The sequence below is a fragment of the Schistocerca nitens genome, chromosome 1, assembly GCF_023898315.1.
Source record: "Schistocerca nitens isolate TAMUIC-IGC-003100 chromosome 1, iqSchNite1.1, whole genome shotgun sequence".
In the NCBI taxonomy this organism is placed as follows: Eukaryota; Metazoa; Arthropoda; class Insecta; order Orthoptera; family Acrididae; genus Schistocerca; species Schistocerca nitens.
The window spans coordinates 420,047,536-420,068,175 of NC_064614.1; the positions used below are offsets into that span (position 1 = coordinate 420,047,536).

The 20,640-nt window shown below is 38.1% G+C and overlaps 1 protein-coding gene across 2 annotated transcripts in view; it reads right to left on the minus strand.

Annotated features, from left to right (window-relative positions):
- LOC126250230 (cell division cycle and apoptosis regulator protein 1-like) overlaps window positions 1-20,429 on the minus strand; it is a 259,454-nt gene extending 239,025 nt beyond the window's left edge. The window contains exons 1-2 of one of the 2 annotated variants that reach the window (XM_049951541.1): window positions 20,294-20,429; window positions 14,605-14,671 (exon numbers count right to left, since the gene is read on the minus strand). In XM_049951541.1, the coding sequence (XP_049807498.1) occupies window positions 14,605-14,656 (52 nt within the window). In that variant the 5' untranslated portion in view covers window positions 14,657-14,671; window positions 20,294-20,429. Of the gene's footprint in view, window positions 1-14,604; window positions 14,672-19,971; window positions 19,988-20,293 lie in introns of those variants that run through there. The other variant, XM_049951542.1, reaches the window with a different exon arrangement.
- Between the last annotated feature and the right edge of the window lie 211 nt (window positions 20,430-20,640).

Below are 20,640 nucleotides of genomic sequence, written 5' to 3' on the forward strand. Positions count from 1 at the left end.
CAGAGTTTTGTGTGTGTTTATTTTTCAAAATATTGATTTGATGTTAAACAGCATGCTCATCAGTCCCCTGACCACGAGTTCGTTCATCCAGAGGTTGTTTCATCCACTAGGAATGCGATCATATGAGGAAAATAAGTAACAGCGGTAAAAGTGAAGCAACGAAAGCAATATTGATGCTATAGCTGAAAATGACTTACAGAAATGTACAAGTATATGGAATGGACCAGTACATAGGTTAGAGCAGACAAATGGTCTCCCATGGCTCAAGCATGGCAACGGAAGCCCAACCCGCATCTGACCCCCTCCAACCCCATTAAGAGTGAAGACAGTTACAGAGCAAAAAATGCCTTCTAGTTGAGGGATCCAGAACAGTGAAAAGGAAATGGCTAAAATTGTAATGAAAAACTGGTGGACCATAAACAATAATAAATGATGGCAGAAATAAAATAGCAAGTGGGTGCCCACAGGACTCTGTGTGCGGAGCAAGCAGGTCCTCCTACAGCATCCTACCCCTACATCATAGGCAAAGTGCTAAAATGGGGGAGAACACCCACTATTCAACAGAGCACTACTCCTAAAATGTAAAAAAGGGTGTAGCAGAAAAAGAGACAAACTACATCTAAAAGCAAATACAACAGAGGAAAGCAGGGATAATAGACACAGTAGGCAAAGGAAGCAGGGTCAAGGCTCCCCCTGACCCAACAAGTGGCAGGAGATGCCTCCAACCCCAACCAAACTGTCCTTGCCCTAAAAGTAGTTTAAAACATCATATCTGAAAATACAAACCACAGTCATGAAGAAAATGGCAAACCAGTCAATTGTCCGTGAATTGTCTGCCAACATGAGAGGCAAGGAATTATGAACCAGAAGGAGGGGGCATTCCACCACAATATGAGCAACTGTCCACAAGGCTCCACAACCACAATGTGAGGATGGCTCACTTTGTAAAATAAAACCATGCACCAGTCTGATATGCGGAGGTGACAGATGACAGTGGATTCCTTCTGGGAGGAACAGAAGGATGATGGTCATGTAGCAATGGTCCCCTTGATACTATCATCATCATTTCATTCTGCTCTAGGGCAGGGCCGCACATGTAACTCTCCATAAAGTCGAGTCATTTGATACCCTCTTCGTTTCCTCATAATTGTGTCTTATCCTTGTACTATCCACTATCTGGTATTTTCTGCATCCTATTCCTCTTCTGCCATTCACTGGTCCTTCCATAGCATCCATTAGTAAACAAAAAATCTTTCCCAAACCAGTGTCCAAGTCAATCGTGTTTTCTCTCCCCAATTACCTTTAAAATTTCTCTCTCTTCCTCCACTCTTCTCAACACCACCTCACTTCTCACTCTGTCTACCCTTTTTATCCCTTCCATCCTCCTCCATATCTGCATCTCAAATGCTTCTATTCTTCTTTCTTCCTCTTTCCTCAGTGTCTATGTCTCAGCTCCGTATAATGTCACACTCCATATGAAGCACTTCGCCAGTCTCCCCCTCAGGTCCTTGTCCTTGCACCCACATAGAAGCTTCTTATTAAATACCTCCTTGGCAATTGCTGTATGTGTTTTCACCCCCTTATTAAATCTCATGTTGTCTGTAATAATGCTTCTCATTCTGAATTCCTTGCAGGTTTTATTGAATTCTTTTAACATTCCAGTTCTTTTGCTCTCACCATGTCGTCCACAAATCGAATATATTCTAAGCTCATACCACCACCCTGCACTCCTCTGTTTTGTATCAATCATTTCTGAATAATATGCTCCAAATATATGTTCGGCAGTACTGGGGAGAGGGAGAGGGAGAGGGAGAGGGAGAGGGAGAGGGAGAGGGAGAGGGAGAGGGAGAGGGAGAGGGAGAGGGAGAGGGAGAGGGAGAGGGAGAGGGAGAGGGAGAGGGAGAGGGAGAGGGAGAGAGAGAGAGAGCAGCCTTACCTCACTCCTCTTCCAATTGTATTCCCCATCTGTACTCTTTTATTTTCTGTAGGAGGTATAGGTTTTTAATCAGCCTTCCATCCCTTGATGGTGTGGATTTTATTAGAGGAGGCGGTAGTCCACCACACGATGTTCCATTTCTGAGTGAGCAGAGGTCTTATTTACACCAGAAAATCCACATTTGGTGTCATCAAACTTAATGGGGGAAGAATAATCACTTCTCAAGCCAAACTGTAAGCCAGCTCGTTTTCTGGGATGCCCATGACTTGGGGCTTACAGAAAGACATCTGAGCAGGCAGTACAACCAAGTTCAACAAGAAGCTAATGAATAAAGATCACATGTTGGCAAGGGTAACATCAGTCATCTGGAGACTGCTCATTAAGTTACTACATACTAAAACACAATTGTGGGAAGCCTGTTTAATAAAACAGATGGCTCTGTTAATGACTTACAGCTCAGCCCAGCAATTAATGGTGTCCCTGATTAGTGGAGGTAGTTACAAAAGCATATCCCGTATTATCCACAGTTTTAAAGCCGCCAGTGTAAAAGATGGCAGCATGCTGAAACTCCTGAAGAAACGACAGGATGATATGCCAAAAGGTCATGGAGTTACAAACTTTAGGACCTTGAAACAGATCGGTCCTAATTCGTGGCCTGTGTACCAACAAAGCAGTGTGTCTGGGAAAACATGAGAAGTGTCTAGGAAAACAAAAGGTGGAGGTCTGGGCAGAGGATTGTGAGATGCATTCCACCTGAGAGAGGGTGTCAGGTGGACGATGCCCCTTGTATGCAAAATGTCACCAGTGCGAAGGTACGAGATTGATAGTAGGTCTTACTGTATCTTCTCATAACTTCTGAGAAACATTTAACCTTCTGTGCCCACAGGAGCAGCCTCCACTAAGTCGTCTTAAGTGGATCAGTCACACTTGTTGAATCAGCCATTTGCTAGAGTTAGTTGGACATTTTCAATGTTGATGACCTAGAGGTGCTACATTGCCATATAATTTGATTTGGTGGTCAAGTGTGAAACTTCTACTTGGTGCCTTCTACATCCAATGTGCTTCCTGCAGTCCAGGTATTTCTTTTAACTTTGAGAAGCACCTCAAGAAGAAAGTGTAAGTCAATGAAATTTGGTACACAACATCGAGGCTATGGGTCTGTTACTCCAAGGCAATGCACAGTGAAAATTACTTGGCGAGAACTTTATGCTAAAATTGCCAAGGAAACTGGCACTGAACATTTACTTATTGCTACTTGCCATAGTTAAAATTTCACATGTCTGTTTATCAATAGCATTTATTGTGACTGATGACATTTACCTTATCTCTTTCTGAGTGGAATCAAAATGGGTTAATACTGTCATAAGTTTCTTATTATCTCAGCTTTTATAACCAGTGTTTTTGTTTCTTATGACATATGATAATCTAAGGAGTGCCAAAGGAGAACATGGTTTCTGCAGCGCTTAACCACAATTAATATTAATTCTCTTTTGTAAGCTTTAAATGTTTTTAGGTATTGTTTAAACTGATGTTTTAACAATCTGAATTCTCCTTTTTGATTGTGTTTATTTCTGTCTGTTATAATTCTGTATTATTTATACTAATTGTTATACCTAATTCAAGGCTCCAGTGGGTTTAAGTCAATATCAGTGAACCAGAAAGATGTCCTGTTGTCTTGCACTAAAAGTTGTTTAGTTAACTTTGTGTGTCAGAGGCTTTATTCGCATCAACCTCACAGAGACTGCCTGATTGTTGAACTGAGTAAATGTTCTTTCATGATTAAATGTTATTCAAGGAATAGCAAGTTTGTCATTTTGGTAAAAGACTGAGCTAAATAAACCTTGTGCTAATAACTTGGTCAAAATTAATCCTAGCAACTTACCATTTAACTGCCTTCTATCTATCAAAAACAATAGGATATTTTAATGCGAACATTTTTAGGTTAGGCTTTACCGTGACTGTTACTGACATTAAATGAAACAACAAGTTCACTGTTACCAGTCACCGTTTTATTTTTATTTATTTCCATGACGCGTTTCGAAGGCTTAAACCTCCATCATCGGGTGGATTTACATTAGTTAGTATTACATGTGTGTGTGTGTGTTGTGTTACGATTTTTGGAGGAACTTGTGGCACTGCCTAATGGAGAAACAAGACACTATTTCAAAATATTGTTTAGGATTACTTTTGACAAAAAATTAACTGATATCTAATGGTAAACATTAAATAAGTAAACTAGAGTACCTTCAGTGGTCATAGGTTCCTTTTGCTGTCGTAACACATCACATGTATACTGCCACATTTGTAAACAAATATGGCGTCTGGAATCAGCTGGGTACAAGGTTCGTATAGCCGAAGAGAAGACATAATCGCAAAGTGCAAAGAATATACATTGTAACAACATTATTACAGAATAATTGTTTAAAGCATTTGGAGGTGTTTCTTTTGAGGTGTCGAATATATGTGTGTGTACTTCACGTGGTATATAAATCCAATTTTGACAACTTAAAACAGCTATACATTCATACTCGTTTATACAATCAGGTGAAATGTCAAAATGGCTTAAACTTCATACTTGTTAATAACAATTAGGTGAAATGTTACAGACTTAAATTACAATGATCATATTGGCTACAGCAGTAAAATCATACATAAATGACACTCTCTGATTGGGATTAATAAACAGATGTGAGGGGGTGGAGGCAGAAGGAGAGGAAGAGAGAGAGGAAGTGTGTGTGTGTGTGTGTGTGTGTGTGTAATACATTGGTTAATGCTATAAAATATGCAGATAGATATACATTTGTGCCAGTAGTTGATGTACATACAGTTTTCAGCTGACAAGGGGTACAAGCTGTTGGTGTGATGAATAATCTGTGAATGAGGTCAATCTCTTGTACTCTTGGTGGCTGTCAATATTTATGGTAAATAGTAGGATGTGTGCACGTGTGTGTGTGTGTGTGTGTGTGTGTGTGTGTGTGTGTGTGTGTGTGTGTGTGTGTGCGCGCGCGCATTTTTAAGAGTGTAGGCAGTTGCTGAAAACAGAGATGATACTATTGTAAATATTGTCATTTCTGTCATTTAAGATGGAATCTGGTTGTTTTATTTGGTGTTTGTATATTTGGAGTGTTTCAAGGATGTCTAGTTTTCTGCCTTTTGGTTGGATGTGTAGGATGCTAATACTTGTATTGTTAACATGGTGTTTTGTTTCATGCAGGTGGGTAGCTATTGCTGATGTGTGGTATTTTTTGTTTTTAGTGCTGCCATGTGTTCCTTGAACCTAATCTCAAATGATCTGCCTGTCTGGCCTATGCAGAAGCAGTCACAGTCCAAACATTCAATTTTGTACACACCTGTGTGATTAAGTGGGTTTCATGTGCCGATGTTGTGGGGTAACTTCTGTCCAATCTTCTTGTCTGTTGTAAAGGATATGTTTATGCCTTTTCATTTGAAGACATTGGCAATCTGGTATGAAATGTTACCCAGAAAGGGGATTGTATGGAAGATGTTATTTTCTTTTTGTTTTTTATGTTGTGATTGCTTTGCCATTATTGAGTCTTTTAGGGTGTCTACTATGGAACTGTTATAACCATTTTCAATAGCTGTTTGTTTTATTATTTCAATTTCTTGATCACATTTATCTTCTGAGAGTGGTAGTTGGATAGCTCTATTAACCATGTACCGGAATGCTGCCATTTTGTGTGTTGCGGGGTGGCAAGAGGAGTTGTGGATTGTGGTATGTGGTATGTCTGTTATTCTTTATTCTAATGGTAAGGTCTAGGAAATTTATACTGTCATCTTTTTGGTGTTCAACTGTGAATTTTATGTTTTCATGGGAGTTGTTGAAAAACTGATTCAACTCACTGATGTCATCTTTAGTGCCTTTGATTAAAATAATGGTATCACCTGCATATCTGTAGTAGTAGATGATATTTTTGAGGAGGTGGTGATTGGAATTCAGGATTTTGTCTTCTGGGTTACTTATAAATATTTCTGCTAGCAATCCGGAAAGATTTGAGCCCATTGCCAGACCATCTGTTTGTTTGTAGATTTTATTGTTAAATTTAAAATAGTTGTGTGAAAGTGTGAATTCAAGCAGGTCCATTAGTTCATTAATGTGAGTTGAAGGGATTTTTTTGTGTTTATGTAGGTTGGCATTGATTATCTGTAGTGTGGGACCTACTGGCACAGAGGAATAAAGGTTTTGTATGTCAAATGAGGCAAGTGTGGCTCCATCAGGTACTTGTATGTTTTTGACATATTGTGTGAATTCTGTTGTGTTTTTAAGTGTTCTCTCATTATTGAATGTGTATGCTTGTTTGAGAATTCTGAAGAGTATTTTATTGAGCTTGAATGTTGGGCTGTTCCTACAGTTCACTATGGGCCTGATGGGGGTCCCATTTTTGTGGATCTTTGGTTGTGATCTAAGGCAAGGTGCTTGTGGGCTCATTGTTACAATGTTTCTTGCTTCTTGGACAGTGAGTAGAAAGTTAATGTTGTTTGAAACGTGTTTAATCTCCTTTTGTATTCTGGTTTTTGGATCTTTATGTATTTCAGTTATGTTGCTGGTTTGGAAGATGTCTAAAGTTTTTTCTATGTATGTTGTTCTGTCCATTACAACAGTTGTGTTGCCCTTGTCAGCTTTTACAATTATTGCATTATTCATGTTTAATTTAGTCTTAATGGTAAGTGTAAGGGCTGCTTCTCTTTTCTTGTATGCTGGGAATGGTTTTGCAATTTCCTTTTCAATGATTTCGTTAATTTTGTGGCAGGCTGATATTCTGTCAGTTTGCTTCTTAAAGGCGATGGTCGAGATCTGTGTGACACAAGTGATGAGCTTTTCTTGGCTCTTTTGGTCCAGCGGAGCTTGAACATTGTGTTTTAAGCCTTTGCAGAGTAGTGCCTCTTCTTCTGCAGTGAATATTATGTTCGTGTTGTTGAAGAAAGGTGCGTAGAATGTGTGTTTCTTTTGGCTGTTTTGGTTCAGTTTGGGAGGTAATTGTTGCTTCATAAGATTGGCTAGTTTTTTTCTTCTGTGTAGCTTTCGTTTTCTGTACGATGAACTCGGTGTACTCTTTGACTTTTTTGGTTATGGAATCATATTCTAATCTATGAAGCAAATTTCCCAACTGTAATTTTGCATTATAAAGCTGTGTGTTGAACATTTGTTTTTTAATATAAAGTTCTTTCAGTTCATTTTTCACCCAGAGTTTTCATGCGATTTCCAGCATTTTCTTCGCAGTTGTCGTATTTGTTTTGATGTCAATCTTGACATAATTTGGGATGACGTTATTCTTGAGACAATTCCTATTGAAGTGTATGTGTTGTGTCGTCATTGTGACCTTTTCTGCACTGTTTTTGTACTCAAAAATAGCCTTGATTGCCTGTCTGGGCAGATTAACTTTAAACGCAAACATTTTTAGGTTAGGCTTTACCGTGACTGTTACTGACATTAAATTAAACAACAAGTTCACTGTTACCAGTCACCGTTTTATAAAAAAAATAAAACGGTGACTGGTAACAGTGAACTTGTTGTTTCATTTAATAGTAATAGGATATGTTAAATGATCATGTCATTGTCGAATGGCGATTGCATAAGAGACTAAAAGTTGATACTGTCACAACTGAAGAGGGAAGATACTGGTTCGGCAAGGTGACTTTCTATGGACCTAGTCTGGAAGGTAATAGTGACCAGTCTAACTCCACAATGATGGACTGAGTCTAACAATTGAAAAACTGAAGGTGCCGCTGAGCTATGGCAACCGGTAGACGCACACAAAATTAGCGCTTTCCGCTCCACAAGAGGTGTGAGCAAGGAAGCAGAAAGCATTAAGCTTTAACATGCAGTTAGCCTTTAGCTGACAAATATGGAAGAGACAAGTCAACTTTTTGTCAAAATGAAGTCCCAAAAATCGTGTACATGCAACAAGGTCCAAGAAGAGGTCTGGGTCTGGATGAACCCTGGTATGATGACACCATTCTCTTGGATCCATGGAGAGCAGAGAGTAGCACCAACTCTACCCCTTAATAACCAGTGGGATAAAGATCAGCAGTGTAGTAGTGGGTGTTAGAGCTGTACCTTATTTAGATTGAAGTCAGCTGATAGGTATTCCTGCTTAAGGGAAATCTCTCTAACAAAGGAACCACTTTCGACAAAGCTTACGTAGCCGATTAATGAGGGTATTAGTATATTTCATCAAAATATACAAGGTATCAGAGATAAAGTTAACGAACTGCTTATAGATGTTGACTCTGAAATTATTGGTATATCTGAACACTTCTTAAAGAAGGAGATAATTCAGAGGCTTCCTTTACCAGGATACAGGTTGGCTGGCAGCTTTTCTAGGAGCTCTTTGCAGTGTGGGGGAGTAGCCACGTATGTGAAAAATGGTATCCCATTTGAGTCAATTGATGTTTCAAAGTACTGCACTGAAAAGGTGTTTGAATGTTGTGCAGGTGTGGTTAAATTTAAAGGAGCTAAACTTCTTACTGTTGTTATTTATAGATCCCCAGACTCCAATTTCACAACATTTTTGCTAAAGCTAGAGGAGGTTCTTGGTTCACTTTATAGGAAATACAAAAAGTTAGTTATATGTGGTGACTTCAATATTAATTGTATAAGTGATTGTACAAGGAAAAGGATGCTGGTAGAACTCCTTAATTCATATAATCTTATGCAAACCATATTCTTTCCAACAAAAGTGCAAGGAAACAGTAGAACAACCATAGACAACATTTTTGTTCCTTCCTCATTACTAGAAGGGCATTCTGTTAGCAAAAAGGTGAATGGCCTTTCAGATCATGATGCACAAATTTTAACTCTAAAAGATTTTTGTGCTGCAACACATGTTAAATATAGTTATCAACTTCTTAGGAAAGCTGATCCAGTTGACGTAGAGACCTTTGTAAACCTTATCAAGGAACAAGAGTGGCAAGACGTTTATAGTGCTGATACAGTAGACGATAAATATAATGCTTTCCTCAAGACTTTTCTCGTGCTCTTTGAAAGTTGCTTTCCGTTAGAACATTCAAAACAGGGTACTAGCACGAACAGGCAGCCTTGGTGGCTGACTAGAGGGATAAGAATATCCTGTAGACCAAAGTGGTAATTATATCTGAACGTTAGAAACAGTCAAAATCTAAATGCAGCAGCCCATTACAAACAGTACTGTAAGGTGCTTAAAAAAGTTATTAGGAAAGCAAAAAGTATGTGGTATGCAGATAGAATAGCTAAGTCTCAGGATAAAATTAAAACCATATGGTCAGTCGTAAAGGAAGTGACTGGTCTGCAGAGGCAGGTCGAGGATGTAGAATCAGTGCGTAGTGGGAATGTCCGTGTTACTGATAAGTCGCATGTATGTACAGTATTTAATAATCACTTTCTGAATATAGCAGGTGAACTAAATAGAAACCTAGTCCCAACAGGGAATCATATAGTACTCATAGAAATAAGTGTTCCGAGACTGTTGCCTGAAATGCTCCTCCATGATACTGACAAGAGGGAGATTGAGTTAATAATTAAATCACTGAAGACCAAGAACTCTCATGGGTATGACGGGGTATCTAGCAGAATACTGAAGTATTGTTCTATGTATGTTAGCCCAGTACTTAGCCATATCTGTAACTTTTCCTTTAGGAGTGGTTGGTTTCCTGACCGATTAAAGTACTCGGCAGTGAAGCCACTTTATAAAAAGGGAGACAGGGATAATGTTGACAATTATAGACCTATTTTTATGCCATCGGTGTTTGCTAAAGTTATCGAGAGGGTTGTATATACATGGTTACTGGAGCATTTAAATTCACATAATTTGCAGTCAAATGTACAGTTTGGTTTTAGAAATGGTTTAACAACTGAAAATGCTATATTCTCTTTTCTCTGTGAGGTTTTGGACAGATTAAATGAAAGGTTGCGAACGCTAGGTGTTTTCTTTGATTTAACAAAGGCCTTTGACTGTGTTGACCACAAAATATTACTGCGGAAGTTGGACCATTATGGAGTAAGGGGAGTAGCTTACAATTGGTTCGCCTCTTACTTTAAGAACAGAAATCAGAAGGTAATTCTCCGCAATATTGAGAGTGGTATTGATGTTCAGTCCCAATGGGCCACTGTTAAGTGGGGCGTTCCCCAAGGGTCGGTGCTGGGGCCACTGCTGTTTCTTATCTATATAAATGATATTCCTTCTAGTATTACAGGTGATTCAAAAATATTTCGGTTTGCTGATGACACCAGCTTGGTAGTAAAGGATCTTGTGTGTAATATTGAAACAGTATCAAATAATGTAGTTCATGATATAAGTTCGTGGCTTGTGGAAAATAATTTGATGCTAAATCACAGTAAGACTCAGTTTTTACAGTTTCTAACTCACAATTCAACAAGAACCGATATTATGATCAGACAGAATGGGCATATTATAAGCGAGACGGAACAGTTCAAGTTCCTAGGTGTTCGGATAGATAGTAAGCTGTTGTGGAAAGCCCATGTCCAGGATCTTGTTCAGAAACTAAATGCTGCTTTATTTACCATTAGAACAGTATCTGAAATAAGTGACACTTCAACACGAAAAGTAGTCTACTTCGCATATTTTCATACGCTTATGTCACATGATATTATTTTTTGGGGTAATTCTTCTGATTCAAAAAGGGTATTTTTGGCTCAAAAACAGGCTGTTCGAGCTATGTGTGGTGTAAGTTCGAGAACCTCTTGTCGATCCCTATTCAATAGTCTGGGAATTCTTACATTGCCCTCACAGTATATATTTTCTTTAATGTTGTTTGTTGTTAGCAATATTAGCTTATTCCCAAGAGTTAGCAGCTTTCACTCAGTTAATACTAGGCAGAAATCAAATCTGCATGTGGAATGCACTTCCTTGTACTTGTGCAGAAAGGAGTGCACTATTCTGCTGCATCCATTTTCAATAAGCTACCACAAGAACTCAAAAATCTTAGCAGTAGCCCAAACACTTTTAAGTCTAAACTGAAGAGTTTCCTCATGGCTCCCTCCTCCTATTCTGTCGAGGAGCTCCTGGGAGAGCTGAAAAATTAGGCAAATTCCAGTGTTACATTGTCGATTTTCTTTATTTAAACTTACGAATTGTCGCCTGAATATGTTTCTTATATTTCATTTTATCTGTTTCTACTATCGTGTTATAATTTCGTGTATTGACTAGTTCCATGACCATGGAGACTTCTCCTTAATTTGGTCCCACGGAACAATAAATAAATAAATAAATAAAATAAATAAGGGAAGCTATGATTAATAAGGATCGGCAGAGAAGCTCAAAAGCCACAGTCATAGAGGGGTAAATAAAATGTGATGGCGCCAGGCGGTTGCATGCCTTGGATACATAAAAAAAGACTGCAATGAGGTTCTCGCACAGTGAAGTTCACAAGCGGGATAAAGGGGGGGTGGGGGGTGGGGGTGGGGGGGTGGGGGTGAGGAGAAAGAAACTGTTGGATTAAGGGGTTTACTCAATGCAAGGGGCCTGCCTGGAGGTAAATAAACATTATAAATGGTGATCACTGGGATTGTTTAAATGTGCTCCACTACTGCTTACAATGCAACGCAAAGGCGAATCACAGATGACATCTATGCGAATCAATGTACAGACCCATGAAGATGCCCTCTAGGGGCCAGCACGGTTCCAACATAATGTACCACAGTGTGTTGGAGAATGGTCATCAGTGAAGCATGGTTCTTTTAAGGCAATGCACATTGCAAAAGAGGAAGAGGTGGTTGTCTTCGTCAGATGTGAAGAGGCTAGGTGGACCAGTCACACCCCAGAATCACTGCCTGTCACTTCATTGTCTATTCAATCCAAGGCTCACCATAAATTTGATCCAAAGCTTTTCATTCTTTGTTCTGTATTGTTTACTACTTCTCTACATGCTTGTAAGTTTTTGCAGTCATGTAGTTTTCTCATTCTACCACACTCAAAATCACAAAGGAAGCTTAACTGCAATATAAATGTGACCCAAGTTATGTTAATTTCTCAAGCAAATTGAAGTATGGAGTTTCATGCTTGGAAGCACCTGAACTGCTTGTGATCTTTATGCTGGATGAGAATCACATGAAGCAACATATAGATTATAAGGCAGGAAATATTACTGGAATGACTTTGGATACTGCCAACATAGCAACTAGTGCACATGTATGCACAATTCAGAGTATTCTTGCTCCTTTCAAAAAGGTAATACACATATTGCCTGTGAAGCAACTGAATGCTGAAAGCTTGTTTAATGTAGTAAGGTCACTAGTAGTAGGTGTACAAGCTATTAGTTTTCACATTGTTTCACTTGTTGAAGAAAATAATGTCACCAATAAAAAAATCTGTTACACATTTTGCAAATCCACTACAAGCTAGTTCTGTGTATCTATGTCCAACAGAGAATAAAAGACGACAGCAAGTGTTCATCAGGAGATCCCGAGAAGTGTTACAGGACTGCTTGCTCTTTATATACATAAATGATCTGGCAGATACAATGAGCAGCAATCAATAACTGTTCACTATTGATGCTCTAGTGTATGGAGAAGTGTTGTCATTGAGTGACTGTACAAGGATAAAGGATTGATTCAGACAGAATTTCTATTTGGCATAATGAATCACGGCTTGCTCTAAAAAAGTGAAACACTATCAGGAAAATTGAGAAAATTTGCATCCGCTGATGACTGCAGAAGGATACTTCTGCCACCAACATACATTTCGTATGAGAATTTGAAAGATAAGAGAAATTAGGGCTTATATCGCAGTGTTTTGACAGTCTTTTTACCTTGCTCCATTTGCAAATAGAACAGCAAAACTAATGATGGGTAATGGTTCAAGGTACCCTCCACCATACACCATACAGTGGCTTGCGGTGTATGTATGCAGATATAGGAGGATTGTGGGTTCAGTGTTCACTACCTATCTGCTGGATGCGGGCACAGAATCTCAAGTTATAGACTGAACCCAACAAACAAATCAACTGCTTCCAAACTGAGTGGGACTGGATTTGCCCCTTGCCTATTCCCTTACAGAACCCCGTGCCATTACAACCTGAAGAAACTTCAAAAAGGCAGTTCCGCCATGGCAGCTCGGTTTGCTGGTCTAACTGCATCTGGCACTAGTATCGGTAGTCACCCACCTTGTGACTTATCTTTGGATTTCCTGGTTGAGGTGTGGAGGCTCAGCGCAGCAGGGAGAGTTGTGAACCACACATGACGGAAGGAGGGGGCCTATGGTTGTTAGTGTGTTTTCTTTGAAGCCACGTGATTCTGTTCGTTGGTAAACCACTTGCTTGGGGTACGATGTTATGAATTGAAGTGGTAACACCAGTGACTGGCACTGTACCCGGTGGTAATGTTATGGTAGTGTAACAAGTACAGCGTATGAATTTGAAATCTAATTGTGATTTTGTAAAGTATTCATTCTAACCTATGTTAATGTGTTTTAGTCATAATTTAATTACATAGGGCTACTACTGAATGAAATTTTCTGACTTGCTTAAGGGTTTGACTGCAACTGCTCTGTTGTACCCGCACCTTGTCAGCTATGTGTGCTCACTTATCATCTTACTTAGACAGAGGCATATGTACACTACTGGCCATTAAAATTGCTACACTAAGAATAAATGGAGATGATAAACGGGTATTCATTGGACAAATATATTATACTAGAACTGACATGTGATTACATGTTCATGCAATTTGGGTGCATAGATCCTGAGAAATGAGTACCCAGAACAACCACTCTTTGTCTTTAAATATGTCTGCTTGTGTCTGTATATGTGTGTGTGTGTGTGTGTGTGTGTGTGCGTGTGTGTGTGTGTGTGTGTGCGTGTGTGTGTGTGTGTGTGCGCGCGCGCGCGCGAGTGTATACCTGTCCTTTTTTCCCCCTAAGGTAAGTCTTTCCGCTCCCGGGATTGGAATGACTCCTTACCCTCTCCCTTAAAACCCACATCCTTTCGTCTTTCCCTCTCCTTCCCTCTTTCCTGATGAGGCAACAGTTTGTTGCGAAAGCTTGAATTTTGTGTGTATGTTTTCCACGTAGGAAAAATATATCTGAAAACAAAGATGATGTGACTTACCAAATGAAAGTGCTGGCAGGTCGACAGACACACAAACAAACACAAACATACACACAAAATTCAAGCTTTCGAAACAAACTGTTGCCTCATCAGGAAAGAGGGAAAGAGAGGGAAAGACGAAAGGATGTGGGTTTTAAGGGAGAGGGTAAGGAGTTATTCCAATCCCGGGAGCGGAAAGACTTACCTTAGGGGGAAAAAAGGACGGGTATATACTCGCACACACAAATATGTCTGCTTGTGTCTGTATATGTGTGGATGGATATGTGTGTGTGTGTGTGTGCGAGTATATACCCGTCCTTTTTTCCCCCTAAGGTAAGTCTTTCCGCTCCCGGGATTGGAATGACTCCTTACCCTCTCCCTTAAAACCCACATCCTTTCGTCTTTCCCTCTCCTTCCCTCTTTCCTGATGAGGCAACAGTTTGTTGCGAAAGCTTGAATTTTGTGTGTATGTTTGTGTGTCTGTCGACCTACCAGCACTTTCATTTGGTAAGTCACATCATCTTTGTTTTTAGATATAATATATATATATATATATATATATATATATATATATATATATATATATATATAGTCAGTAATACAGAAGATCAACAGATAAAGTGCCTTACCTGTAGTCCTTACCCATGGAGGGTTTTTTGTGGTTTGTCCAAACTGCGACATTTCAAACGTCTGTTCCTGAAAAATAAAAAATTACAGACATAAGCAGTGATAATAAAAAATGCGCTTCACTTGCGTAAATCACAACACAGAGAAATTATTTATTTAAAGAGACCTTTGTACATTGAACAATATCAGTTTTACATATAAATGTTTAGGAAAGACACAGCCCCCTACCTCCTCAATTTCTAAGTAAGTCAGGACCAAAAGGTCATACATCTTACATCATCATCATCATTATTGTAATTATGCAATTACATCATCAGCATATTTCTGTACAAGATTTTGTATTTTCACAGTCCCAGTGACATGATGAACCAGTTGAAGGTAGCGAGGACAATCAATTACTAGTGTGGCTGAATTGTTTCTCCTCACACAGGTGCTTTATTTTTCACACCTCATTGCTCAAGGTAAGGCTTTTATTATGCAGTGAGCTACAAATACATTCTGCAAATAAGACCAATATTTGCTCATTCCTGGTGACTGACAATTCCAAACAATGGATCTGCAGGGTAGCATCAGACGCAACTGAAATGATGACTATATGTTTATGATTTAATGTCTCATATCCTTTTGGATGCCACCATTATCCAGTAACTGTGACAACTTCAGGTGTCAATAAATGGAGTGTCACACTTCAATGTGTCACTGACAATAAGGTATTTGGAGATGGAGCAGAAACTTAGATTGAAGAAGAATTGGGAGCAAGGAGGAAGAAAATTAGTTCCTTTGCACAGGCAGCAACACTACATTTACATCAGTTCATAAAGGTGAACCATGGAAAACTTAAATCAGGCCAGTTGGGTGGGATCTGAACCCTACACCTCCAAACTTCAGTCTCTTACAGTACTTTATTTATGATTTGTGGTGGGGACATGCTCTTGGCCTTCTATTCATCAGTTATTCACAGTTTCTACCAATTTATAATTTGTACTCGCCCTTTCCACTCATTTATATTTAACTGTCAAGTTTTGCTACTCTTGTATCCATTTTCATTGCATTCCTCATTATCTCTAGAAGGGTTGCATATACAAAAATTTTAATATACTTTTCTTTCCAGTTAGTAGAATTTATGATTTTATCATTTCTCAACATTGTCACCTTTGTGGTTCTGAGGAACTAAACTTCTGTTGCTTGGACTCTAATTTTCAGCAGACTGGCACAAAATAATATCTAGCCCTCAAATGGGCACACCTACATATGAAGTCCACCTACCACAAATAACGTTTTGTATCATTCCACCGTCAGTTTACAATTGCAAGTCCATGCCAATTCGTTCATTACTGCTTCAGCTAATACAAGTTATGTTGTCATATGTCCACGTGAGCAACAGTAATATACAATAAACAGTGTACTTAAGAGAGACAAAAATTATGATCTGTGTGAGAAAATGACCCAGATTCTGAGCTAGCAGCACAATCCCACAGTGAGGCTGTTATCTACAAGATTATTAGTAATCAAATAAGCAGTTGGCATGGATCTGGTGCGATTGCACTGTTTAGTGCTTCGAGTGGGTCTTGGGGGACAGTGGGAGGGGGAAGAACATTTGTACATGGCAACAGAGTGATACAATGAAATTTTATTTTATTATTGTTTAGTTAAACAGTAGTTTAGCTCATAAGTTCCTTTTTTTCATTGTGTAACTTTTCGGGTAGACCATTTGCGAGGTGCAAGTCTTTCGACTTGACGCCACTTCGGCAACTTGCATGTCAATGGAGATGAAATGATGATTAGGACAACACAACAGCCAGTCCCTGAGCGGAGAAAATCTCCGACCCAGCTGGAAATCGAACCTGGGCCCTAGGGATTGACATTCTGTCGCCCTGACTGCTCAGCTACTGGTGGAGGACATTGTGTAATTAAACTAACATTTAACTTCAATTCTGTTAATACACATTTTTCTTGATAAAATAAAGGCAGGTATTCATTTCATTTGTACATAGTATGCCACAAGCCTGCTAGTGGTGTGCATCCACTCGATGGTTAATGAATTTTTGAATGTTTTTAGCATTCAGGGTCTACTCCCTTAAAACAAAAGTGGTAATACACACTGATTACTCTCTCTCCTTTTAGATCCATTGGAAAATCTGTTTTGAAAACCCTGCCCGAAATACAAAAACTCAGCAACTGATTCCATGGCAGCACTATTTATTAGTACTATTTCTTTTTGATACATTGTTTTTACATATTCCAGAATTTGTTTAACTGATTTTCAAGCCTAGTTCCACACTTATTGTACTGTGTTATTTCATTCATGGTGAAGTATATCTGCACCAGAGACAAAAAAAGTAAAAAGTCATAAACTCAACAAATGTGATTCAGATACATTTCATTAGCAGGTGTTCCATCTTTGTAGAAGGACCTGGAAACTTCCTCTAGGATTACCAAGTTAGATTTTGGCAGTATGTCGACTTATTACCTGACTCCTCTTTTTGTTCTGAATTACTCACTATCCTGGTGAACCATCACAGAAGTTGTACTGCTGACTTATATATTTATTTCTCAAGAGCTGTCAGCACAAGTTTAGCTGGAACTGAGTCAAAATCTTTCTCAAAATCTGAAAATCCTAGATAAATTTGTAATTCATACTCATTCTACAATTATGTCTACAGTACATCTTGCAAATGGCTCACTGTACTACATTCATTTCTAGAGCAAGTTACTTCCTGTCTTTTTAAAAAAAAAAAATCTCGTATGTTTTCTAAGTGGCAGATGATAAAGTTAGTGAATACCTCGTACATTTGTTGACGAGAGAGTATGTTTTGCTTTATTAATACTCGCAGCTGCTAATTAAGGTATTTGAACTAACTTACGATGTCACTTTTTAGTGGCTATTTCAAGTTTATCTGGAATTAATAAGTAGATCCATAGAAAATAATTTTTTTCATTGGATAAGAAATTATATTCAGTTACAAAACTTTTCTATAAAGTTTTTGCAGAAAGTTTTAAGTGTTTTAGTACAGTTAATATGAGACTCAAGACTAGATATGACAGTGACATAGAACTGCTGACGTGCAGTGACCTATTCTTCTTCTCCTTATTCTTAGAGTGGCAAACTCCATCCATAGAGTGGCTCTGCCATAAATTTATTCATACTTTTTAACTTTCTGGCAGATTAAAACTGTGTGTGATTTAGGGAAACCATGCTCCACAGGTTACCTGGTTGTTATGCAGCCAAACATTACTAAAGGCCAAAAACAAGCACTCACTGGGCTATACCAGTTAGGTGCCATTGTTTTATTTTTTATAAATTAGAGACAAATTTAAAATTAAGGCAAGAACTGATAATATGTGCCCTGCATTAATTAGGAATATGGTACCAAAACCAACACTAAATTAGAGATGATATCAATTAACTGCCATATACAAGTTCGGCAAGACACTTGGGAAAGTGTTATGACATAACATTCATTTAGTCATGAAAAACAAGTATTCTAGGGATGTCTCATGCTCTCCTGTCAATATTTTTCCATGATAATGGAGATACTTAAATAAACTCCACCATCATACAAGGCGACACTAATGTTCAGAGGTAGGCCTATTATATTTTTAGGTGGGAAGCAGTACTGTATTGATACTGCTACTTGTTACTGTGTAGTATGCATTAAATGGGAGATGGCAAAGGTGCAATATGATGTCTCATAACATTAACGTCTCCTCATTGTATTTTTCTCCATAAAATAGTACCTCTGATGTCTTTTCATGGTACTTTTCAACTGTCCTCACAAGAGCAAACAAACATATAAAAACGGCCAAAATACTTTGCACGAGAAGGAAGGAAGGTTATAGCTTAATTTTCGATTTGACTATTCAGTTGCAGGCAGACGAAATAAATTAGCAATGGCTACGAAGAAATCATTACTATTAAAATGGCGAACAACAGCATAAGAAAATTGCATAGGAAGTGTGCAAATCACCTCAGCTACAATTGTCAACATGCATGCTTTCCATAATTAATTAATTTGTAAGAACCCATACACGACAACAGTGGATCTTAAGAACTATGTAAAATCATGTTTTTTGCAGTTTTAAAGATAGAGATGATCATAACAACTACAGTTCAGAGCATTAAAAATAGAAAAGATATTTCATATTATATCTGGATCTAAAATACTGGGCTGCACACAATGTTTCAAGTGGCACAATGTCTTAAAATGATTTAGCCAAGCACAGGTCACCAGCAACGATGAATGGTGGATTCTATTAGCTACTGATAATTATTTTGTCTTGTTTTACTGACTTTCTAGAAACCATGGTTTAATCACAGAAAAATCATATTAAAATAAAAAATTAAATGGTATGACATACCAAAATTGTTACCTTCGTTTTACATGTGTCGTAATACTGCAAAACACAATATAGTGTTATTTAATAACACTTAACAGTGATGCAATGAACAAGGTAAAGTAAAAGTATGCAGTGGAAGTAAGGATGATGGCAGAAAGATGTGACTGAATTAAAACTCATACGATTTAAGACTGACAAACTTAATTATGGGTTCCCCTCGATCGTTACAGGATTCCTCCAAAAGCTAGTAAAGTTTCTATTCTTTTTTTGTGTGCCTGTCTTCAATGCAATGCCTTTACCATTCTGTGAAAGGTCTGTTCCTGCAAGATTATTTACTGCAAGCACTAACTGACAAATGGGAGAGGTAGTAGAGCCCTTCTACACTTGCAGAGTTCAAGAATAATGACAACTGTGGACAGGTATAATTGAATGTAATAACAAATAACTTATATACTGACAAGCAAATTTTGCATCTTTAACTTTCCATGTATCTGTCCAATTACACACTAGTGAACAAATGATTCACCAATGGGCCTACAAAAATGATTGGAGGTTACTACCTTGGGCACAGAGTGAGTCATTCTACTTAGTCATGGTTTTATTTAGTCTGATATGATACATTGTAAAATGCAAGGTGTAGATATTGTGCTCTGCACTTAAATATCCCAATCAAAATGGATCTAACAAAATAATAAAATGAATGGGAATTACCTCCGGTAGACCACATTGTCAAATTATGCAAAGACTGCCAATACACAACATGAAGTCAGTGGTTGCCTTTCTAAGTTGTCAATATTTAATATTCCGAACCTGTAGCCTAACATTTCATTCCAATAACGCACTAATTATTTTACGCTTTCAGTCTCTGATGATTAAACTATCTTTGTATCTTTTATCCCCTGACACCAATTACATTTGGACAAGTTAAATGACAGATTGGTTGCTAGAGCATTCCATGTTTTCCCGCTTTGTAGTTTTAAACTGTAAGGTTGACGTTTCTATAAAGAAGTCCACTACTGAAAAACATTTACCTAGCAACAATATGCGCTGTCAAGTACTAGAACCGTAGGAGAGCGTCTGCTGCATTTCGCTGATTATAGATGTGTGTTTGTGCAAACAACTTTTTGAACATGAGACAACATAAGAATAGAATTCGCTACCTAATATTTCAAAATAATATACATATGGAATTATTTGTGGTTGAACTTTCGCATTTCTCTCTAATCCGCCTACACAATACACATCGTTTATAACAGTATGAAGTCATACTTCGTCAGCACTAACAACAACATCAACAACAAGGATATTTACAAAATAAGCAGCAAAACTAACTGCAGTAATAGCCAGTCTTACCAATGCGAATCTTTAATTCCTTTAAAAAAATCTGCCTAAGTTAAATTCTTCTCGTAATTAATTTTCAGCCATCAACATACACGGAAACACAGGCGCTGATTTGGGCAGTCATGACAGAATCATAGCTTGATACTCCTTAATTTTATGTATAAATTATATAATGGTAAATATACATTAGAACATAGAAAATATAGGGAAACCGTACGTTTATTGATAATCTATATGACTTAGAACGGAAAAGTGACGAGACATATGATTATATTTTGAATCACGTAGTGCAGATGACTATACGCATGCGTGTGAATACAAGTATCATTAATTTTTAAAAAAAAACCATGGATAATTCT